The sequence below is a fragment of the Aedes albopictus genome, chromosome 2, assembly GCF_035046485.1.
Source record: "Aedes albopictus strain Foshan chromosome 2, AalbF5, whole genome shotgun sequence".
NCBI lineage: Eukaryota > Metazoa > Arthropoda > Insecta > Diptera > Culicidae > Aedes > Aedes albopictus.
In genome coordinates, this window is record NC_085137.1 from 197,004,826 (window position 1) to 197,014,417 (window position 9,592).

A 9,592-nucleotide genomic window follows, 5' to 3' on the forward strand; every position below is an offset into this window, starting at 1 on the left:
CATCGTTTTTCTATGCGTTTGACATTTCGCACTAGCGCCTTCTGTTGGCGATATTGCACAACACAGTGATTCGTGCAACTTTTCCACCAGGTGATGGTAGTGTGAACTGGGCGATGGATTTCCATGAAAATCGTTCAAGGTGTTACGTCTGTTTGTCTGTGCTTAGACGCTAGATTGCATCGCAACCTAGCGATTTATGACCAAAAAGTTCAACCATACTTGCATTTTGTCACTTTAATTTGAAGAAGAGAGAGTCGATGAAGAGAACTCTCTCATGTTACTTTCGCCCTTATTTAAACTCAATCTAGAACTGTTTGATTTTTTGACTTTATACGAAAGCGCACCTTTTTGAGACACTATGATTTTTTCAGATTTTAAAAACTTTTTTGTACCTTAAATAAATTTCAAAGATATTTTTTGAAATCACCTTTTGACAGCTGGGCAACTGGTTGACAGCTCCGCCCAGTACATAATGCGACCGACGAGGGGTGATTCGACAAATCGCTCCCATACAAACTTCAAATTGATTTTTAAATAGGTTCCCGGGCACCAAAACTCATGAAAATTTGGATTTTTGCCAAGATTTTGGCTCAGTTTGGCATGCAGATTCAGAATATGGAATTATCTCAACACCACTTAAGAAGCCAATTCACGGAAAATGTTGTAGACAATTTTCCTGTAATAGGGCACTGCAAGAAATTTTGTAAACAACAAGGCCAAGAAACGTCAATATCCCATACAAATTCAAAACAGTGCAGTGCCCTATAGTTTCAACCTTTTTTTGCGCACCCAAACACCACAAAAATGGCTTGTTGAAGTTCCGAAGATCGGCCATTCTTAAATGTTGTGTGAGACTTCTGAAGAAAAAATGTGCCAACCCTGCGAAAAGAACCGGTTAAAAAAGTTAGGAGTCTGGCAACCCTGTCAAATTTTGACAGTAGTTTTTGTGCTATTTTTATTGTTGACATTGTTGGCTCAGCTTGAGTGTGTCCACGAATAATTTCTTCGCGGTGCACTCCCATCTTCGGATAAAGTATCTTTTTTTGCAAGGGAACTGATAAGAATTAGTGCGTCGACTACGTTAATCATCGCTCAAAATGAATGCGGATCTAGACCAGTGGATAGAAATCACCAAACATTGTAAATACTTACCGGAAAATGACCTGAAAAGGCTGTGTGATATCGTTTGTGATTTGCTGATCGAAGAATCGAACATTCAGCCCGTGAGTAGCCCTGTGACCGTCTGTGGGGATATTCATGGGCAGTTCTACGATCTGGAGGAGCTGTTCCGCACCGGAGGACACGTCCCGGACACGAATTACATCTTCATGGGTGACTTCGTCGATCGGGGCTACTACAGTTTGGAGACTTTCACCCGCCTGCTGACCTTGAAGGCCAGATATCCGGACAAAATCACCCTGCTGAGAGGCAATCACGAATCGCGACAGATCACCAAAGTGTATGGGTTCTATGACGAGTGTTATACCAAATACGGCAACGTGAATCCCTGGAAGTACTGCTGCCGGGTGTTCGATTTGCTGACCATTGCTGCCTTGATCGACGAGGAGGTTCTCTGTGTCCACGGTGGGCTCAGTCCGGAGATTAAAACGCTAGACCAGATCCGGTCGATCAAACGGGAGCAAGAGATTCCCCACAAGGGTGCGTTCTGTGATTTGGTCTGGTCCGATCCGGAGGACATCGAGACGTGGGCGGAGAGTCCCAGAGGGGCCGGCTGGTTGTTCGGTGCTGCCGTCACGCGCGAGTTTATCCACATCAACGGGCTGGAGCTGATTTGCCGGGCCCATCAGCTGGTGCACGAGGGGATTAACTATTTGTTCGATCAGAAGCTGGTCACCGTCTGGTCGGCCCCGAACTATTGCTATCGCTGTGGAAACGTGGCCGCGATACTCAAGTTCAACACGTCCAAGGATTCGATGGTGGAGATTTTTAAGGCCGTCCCGGATAACGAGAGGGTTATGCCGAGCCAACGCATCACACCGTATTTCTTGTAATATATGCAAATGTGAAGAAAATGCCTCTTAACGCAGCGATTAGTCGTTTATTGAAAATTATGTGTAACCAAAAGTGAATAAAATTACGCTATGAGATCAAAAGAGACGTTTTGATTGTATGAGAATAGTTCTTCGGTATATCTGATTGCGACGCGAGGATTCGGTTGATGAAGTTTCGGATGCGTGCGTATCTTAAGACAATCACAATCATTGTAATATGTTGGATGGCACCGGAAATTTGGACGGGGTTCTTGTAAGCTTAACCGACGACATTCAGTGATTTTTTAGTTGACCGAACACGAATCAAAGTTCGAACATCAGCCATTAGTTATAAGAGGATGCAAAGCTTGTTTGTCTAAAGGATGACACCACATTTGAGGTAAAATCGTTTTCCTTGTTGGTGGAAAAATCGCTGGAATACTGGACCGCATTTGTTCCACACCGCAGCGATTTGCCCTGGGTCAAAAAGTTTCAAATTACAAACAAAATCAACTCATTCCTTTTTTCTGGATGGACTATGTACGCCAAAGTGGTATTTCTACTTGATTCAAAGGTAGGTGTGGGCCAAACGTAATGTATTTAAACAATTTCAAGAACTGCAAATGAGATAAAAGTCGAGTCAAGTACACGACACTGAAGACGACCTTACAGTTGAGGTAGAAATACGTATCTGTCAAAGGATGCAAATTCTTGGTGGAATTAAAAGGAACAGTAGGGTTTGTGTTCCATCAGTAATCTCACGCTCCCAATTTCATCCTATTCGAAAACAAGCGATTACGGCACCGATTGATTCCGTTCTTTTTGTTTTCATGCGTGCTCACTTCTAACAAAAAATACAAAAATAAGAAACAAAACAAACAGTGCTTCATTCCTTTGTTTTTCGTAGGATGAAAATGGGAGCCACATGCTTAATAAGAGAACCATTACCCTACTTAACTCGATTTTTTTTAATTTTGAAGACATTTCTTTTGATATGTCCGAATATGTTTTTTATTAAAAGCGTCTGTCAAAGCACTCACCTGGCAATCGTTCAGCTCATTTACCTATAACTCAGTTCAAATGCTTTTTACTACAATATAATAATTTCATATTTGAGGCGTGAGAACGCTAGTATCACCTACCAATCAGTAGGTCGGCTCCAGAACCAGAGGCACGTTCTCCTACAGTTGGTTCACCCATACTAAATGATCAAAAATTTCAATCGGTAGGTGTTTCGTGGTTAAAATTGGGCTCTTTCTTAACGTGGGCGTCTTACCCCCAGTTCCAGTTACAATATGGCGTTTTTGGTGATAACAGGTTAGAATGATTGAAAGTGAAATATTTTGATCTGCTGCTAGGGGTAGACGGGGCAGTATAGACACCCGGGGCAGAATGGACACCCTCAATATTTTGAATGAACTTTTAATGAATGGAGAATATAGTCCATTTATCTAAAACGTAGTTTCGGGAAAGAAACATTCAAAATTAAAATTATACTTGATTTTACACGAAAAAGTTGCGTCTTCCGTTTTTTGTGCATGGAAATTATAATTTTCACACCATCTAAATAAAATAAGATTTAGTGAGTAATTTATTGCAGGTCGATTAAAACCTGATATTTCTAGAACACATGCAAGTAGTTTTGATGTATCTACATGCTTCTTCTTTATTATACCAAAAATCTAGTTTGAAAATATCTTCTACTGCCAGGGCAAAATGGACACTTACCTTTTTGAAAGAAGCGGCAAGGGAAAATATAACCTAAATCACAAACCAACCAAATTCTTTGATTTCAGTATATTTTCTATTAAATGTTCACTATAGTAGACATAGGATGAAACAAATTGGTCAAAAAACGACAGCAGTGGAAAATAGTTGTTCGAGGCAAAGCTTTATCCAAAACAGCATGAATTTAATTTAACTGAACAAAAATGAACTACTTCGGCGTATTATTCATCCATAATGGACTTATCCACCGATGTACCGAATTCATCGCGGCCCGAGAATTTTGACACTAGAGCGGGGTCTTTCCAATTAGAATTGAACGATTCTGATTGGGAATGGCCCCGCTCTAGTGTCAAAATTCTCGGACCGCGATGAATTCGGTTCATCGGTGGATAAGTCCATAGTTGTTTTGTAATGAAATGACTTTATAGGGGTAGGCGGGGCAATATGGACACCCGGGGCAGAATAGACACCCTCAATATTTTGAAATATGCGAACTTTTTTGAACTTTTAATGAATGGAGAATATAGTCCATTTGTCTAAAACGTAGTTTCAGGAAATAAACATTCGAAATTAAAATTATACTTGATTTTACACGAAAAAGTTGCGTCCTCTGTTTTTTGGGCATGGAAATTATAATTTTCACACCATTTCACACCATTAATTTATTATCGTCGCACCACCAAATCGAAGTCGTCGCTAGAAGCACATGCGAAGTTGCAGCTGCGAAGTAAATTTGAATCTATTTTTTCTGTTGCGCATCATTAAGCTAATTAAGCGCAACAATTTGCACTAATCCAAATTGAGTTGCGACATTTCTAAGTAGGTTAAAAATCAATTTTCGCAAGCTCGGTCACTTCGTATTTCGACCAAAAGCATAATATTGCAGGTCGGCAGAGCCGTAGCGTGGTTCCACGGCGCCCTTGGCAAGCATCCAGATTTGCGCCCCATAGTAATGTCTATTGTTTTCATTTTTTTTTAAATTTCTTCAAAAGTTGTTTTAATATTGTGGTGACATATTTTGAGAAAAAAAAATTCTCAAAGAATTTCATATTTATTTTGATTTTCCATTGAAAATTGTTTTTAAAGCACTGTATTTAATTTGTTGAATTTTCAACGTTATATTTTTTTTAAATATCTCAAGACTTTCATATGTTTACTTTTACCAAACTATTTTATATTTCATATGTTTGATTAAGAATTCTTAGCGAACACAACTTCAACAGTTTTTTTTACATACCTCCTAAAGTGTATAACTATCCTGGAGTCCTAACAGAGGTGCTTTATGAAATTTTGAAGATGAAATCGAAATATTTCATAAGTAGTTCTGTAGTAGTTAATTGCAAAAGCAAGTGAGATTGGTAGGAGATTATTCTCTAAATTGGTTGCTCTAAAAACAAAATCTACTGTATCAACCTTGATTTTCATCAACTTATGTTAATTTAGGGAGCGCGGACTATAAAAAGAACGCTTGGAATGGCCAATAAACTATTAAAAGAACATAACTAAGATAAACAACTTGTAACCATACAGCTAGATTTTCACAGGAACCATATTCTTTTTTTTATGATTGAAAACGGTTTTATTATTGATCAGGTCAAGGAAGCGAAAACAAGTATTATAATTGAATGTTCAAGAATTTTTGAAAATCTATTTTTACGATTTGGTTGAAAAAATATTTGGAATTTAACTTGAGACATAGATGGATTTCATAAAACTTTCGATAAAAAGGGAATTTTTGAAAATTTACACAGAGTTTCCGGTTTTTAGTTTTTTTTTCGATTAAATTGGGAATTATATAGATTAATGTCTTAAAAGGGTATGAATTCCCAGGAAAAACTATTGTAGACATTCAAAAGAAACTCTGAACAAATCTGTACAAGGAAAAATGCAACAACAACAAAAACATGATAACTTATGAACATAGGTTAGTCATTCCCCTTATGTGTTTCTGAGATACAGTGCATAGTTTGTATCCTGCTAAAAGCACCATCCAGTCTCTTCCAGCCGTTGGCCAATTCGGCGCCCCTCTGAGGCTGGTGCCCTTGGCGGGGGCCAACCTGGCCAACCCCACGCTACGGCTCTGCAGGTCGGTTAAAACCTGATATTTCTAGAACACATGCAAGTAGTTTTGCTGTATCTACATGCTTAACATGTTTATATTTTCTTCTTTATTATATCAAAAATCAAATTTGGAAATATCTTCTGCTGCCGGGGCAATATGGACACTCACCTTTTTGAAAGAAGCGGCAAGGGAAAAATATAACCTAAATCACAAACCAACCAAATTTTTCGATTTCAGTATATTTTCGGTTAAATGTTCACTATAGTAGACATAGGGTCAGTGGTGTCATCGTGGTTACTCTAAGTTACTCACTGAGTAACCAGCTCTTCAGTTCAAAAAAAAAATTTTTTTTTTTTTCAGGATGCAAAATATAATAAAATACCAATTTTGGTTATTTTGGGTGCACACTGTTAACGCCCTGACCACATCAGTTTTAGTGAATATGGATTTTTAAACAATTCGACATTCTGGACCGCCCCCTCAGGAAGCGAAATATTATAAAATGCCAATTTTGGTTATTTTGGGTGCACACTGTTAACGCCCTGACCACATCAGTTCTAGTGAATATGGATTTTTAAACAATTCGACATTCTGGACCGCCCCCTCAGGAAGCGAAATATTATAAAATGCCAATTTTGGTTATTTTGGGTGCACACTGTTAACGCCCTGACCACATCAGTTTTAGTGATGGATTTTTAAACAATTAGACATTCTGGACCGCCCCCTCAGGAAGCGAAATATTATAAAATGCCAATTTTGGTTATTTTGGGTGCACACTGTTAACGCCCTGACCACATCAGTTTTAGTGATGGATTTTTAAACAATTAGACATTCTGGACCGCCCCCTCAGGAAGCGAAATATTATAAAATGCCAATTTTGGTTATTTTGGGTGCACACTGTTAACGCCCTGACCACATCAGTTTTAGTGATGGATTTTTAAACAATTAGACATTCTGGACCGCCCCCTCAGGAAGCGAAATATTATAAAATGCCAATTTTGGTTATTTTGGGTGCACACTGTTAACGCCCTGACCACATCAGTTCTAGTGAATATGGATTTTTAAACAATTCGACATTCTGGACCGCCCCCTCGCAGTGGTGTCATCGTGGTTACTCTAAGTTACTCACTGAGTAACCAGCTCTTCAGTTCAAAAAAAAAATTTTTTTTTTCAGGATGCAAAATATAATAAAATACCAATTTTGGTTATTTTGGGTGCACACTGTTAACGCCCTGACCACATCAGTTCTAGTGAATATGGTTTTTTAAACAATTCGACATTCTGGACCGCCCCCTCAGGAAGCGAAATATTATAAAATGCCAATTTTGGTTATTTTGGGTGCACACTGTTAACGCCCTGACCACATCAGTTTTAGTGAATATGGATTTTTAAACAATTCGACATTCTGGACCGCCCCCTCAGGAAGCGAAATATTATAAAATGCCAATTTTGGTTATTTTGGGTGCACACTGTTAACGCCCTGACCACATCAGTTTTAGTGAATATGGATTTTTAAACAATTAGACATTCTGGACCGCCCCCTCAGGAAGCGAAATATTATAAAATGCCAATTTTGGTTATTTTGGGTGCACACTGTTAACGCCCTGACCACATCAGTTCTAGTGAATATGGATTTTTAAACAATTCGACATTCTGGACCGCCCCCTCGGGCAGTGGTGTCATCGTGGTTACTCTAAGTTACTCACTGAGTAACCAGCTTTTCAGTTCAAAAAAAAATTTTTTTTTTTCAGGATGCAAAATATAATAAAATACCAATTTTGGTTATTTTGGGTGCACACTGTTAACGCCCTGACCACATCAGTTCTAGTGAATATGGTTTTTTAAACAATTCGACATTCTGGACCGCCCCCTCAGGAAGCGAAATATTATAAAATGCCAATTTTGGTTATTTTGGGTGCACACTGTTAACGCCCTGACCACATCAGTTCTAGTGAATATGGATTTTTAAACAATTCGACATTCTGGACCGCCCCCTCGCAGTGGTGTCATCGTGGTTACTCTAAGTTACTCACTGAGTAACCAGCTCTTCAGTTCAAAAAAACAAATTTTTTTTTCAGGATGCAAAATATAATAAAATACCAATTTTGGTTATTTTGGGTGCACACTGTTAACGCCCTGACCACATCAGTTTTAGTGAATATGGATTTTTAAACAATTCGACATTCTGGACCGCCCCAGGGTGAAACAAATTAATTAAAAAAAGACAGCAGTGGAAAATAGTTGTTCTAGGCACAGCTGTACATGCCGACAAAAACGAAGCTTTATCCAAAACAGCCTGAATTTAAATTAACTGAACAAAAATTAACTACTTCGGCGTATTATTCATTTATAATAGTTGTTTTGTAATGAAATGACTTTATAGGTGTAAATAATGTACGAAATTCGTAAAAGTCTCATGGTGTCCATATTGCCCCATGGGGGTGTCCATTCTGCCCCGTATGCTTGAAGACGGTCATAAAAACAAACATTTTTCAAAACATTTTTTGAAGTGGATAACTCATTTTTCTTCGTGAACATTCTTTTGCAATAGATACTAAATAGCTTGTTCAACTGCCGGCGCATTTGTAGAACATTTGATCAACGCGTGTCGGCGCAGGAGTCGGCAAGCTGGCAACCCGGCCTATCCACAATTCTGAGGGGGGTGCGACAGCTGTCAACGCGTCGCTTCATCGCGAGTGACAGACGTCACCACGGAGATGACGTCTTGTTAACGCGGCATCCGGTCATACTTTCTTTTAGTTCGTCACATCGAAGCAGACTGAAGTGAAAAATTAAGCTCTGTTACAGCAGGCAGTAGGTGTGTGAATTAGATTAAAGATTAAGTGTGAAATAAATTAAAGATTAAGTGCTAGAAGGAATTCGTTTGATAGTGTTCTGTCCGGGAAAAGCGTGATAACTACACCAGAGAAATTAAATTCGTTGAAATAGTGCGTTCAACTTTGGCGAAATTTGTTCACACCACGGGTGTGCCCGAATAAGGTTAGTCAGGTTTGTCCGCGAGATAGTTAGATGCTAATTGCTTGATTTATCCACGTAGCGTTTAGTCCTGGTCGTGTCTGCAGTCAGTCCGATAAAGTCCTTGATCCGTCGTAGTTACCTGAAAAGAAAGAAAGAGTAAGAAATCATTAATTAGTGTTAATATCAAATAATATCAAAGAATTTTGATCTAGGTTTAAAACCCGGGTAGAGGTTAGATCCAAGCCGAGAGGGCGTGGGAGAATAAAAGCCTACCGAATTGTAAGTTAATAATTATATGAACAAATCATTATACTCACCATTGAATTTACATTCTAGTTTGAAGCAATACAAAACCGCTATCAAAACCGACCGCTTCTTAATTCTTTCCGCCCAAACTCCGCTGACAATGCGCATGCTTATTAATGGTTTTGAATTGTTATTTGGGCTGCTATTGATTGATTGTACGCTGATTTGAAATCGATGAACAAGTGATGTGTGGGCACGTTGTATTCGCGGCATTTCTGCAACACCTGGCGGATGGCGAACATCTGGTTCGTTGTAGCGCCTTCACCCATGAATCCAGCCTAATAGACGGCGACATAAAATTTGAGAGAGGATCTTGTAGGCAGCGCTCATCAGTAGTGTGATCGCGCGGTAGTTCTCGCAATCCAATTTGTCGCCCTTTCCGTAGATACCCTCCATCCATTCCTCCGATAATACTTCCTCCTCCCAAATCTTGGTAATGACCCAGTGTAGTACTCTCACCAGTGCTTCTCCACCGTATTTTAGAAGCTCGCTAGTAGTTGATCTGCTGCAACGGCTTTGTTTTTTT

General features: G+C 39.1%; 1 protein-coding gene across 1 annotated transcript; it reads left to right on the forward strand.

Annotated features, from left to right (window-relative positions):
- The first annotated feature begins 954 nt into the window (after positions 1-954).
- LOC109425135 (serine/threonine-protein phosphatase 6 catalytic subunit) lies at positions 955-2,114 on the forward strand. Its single transcript, XM_019700366.3, has one exon. It carries the CDS (start codon positions 1,098-1,100, stop codon positions 2,010-2,012), a length of 915 nt encoding a protein of 304 aa, XP_019555911.1. The 5' UTR covers positions 955-1,097; the 3' UTR covers positions 2,013-2,114.
- The last annotated feature ends 7,478 nt before the right edge of the window (positions 2,115-9,592 follow it).

What these genes read in the sequence shown, in the direction of transcription:
- LOC109425135 (XM_019700366.3), top strand. Translation starts at nt 1,098, where the DNA reads ATGAATGCGGATCTAGACCAGTGGATAGAAATCACCAAACATTGTAAA.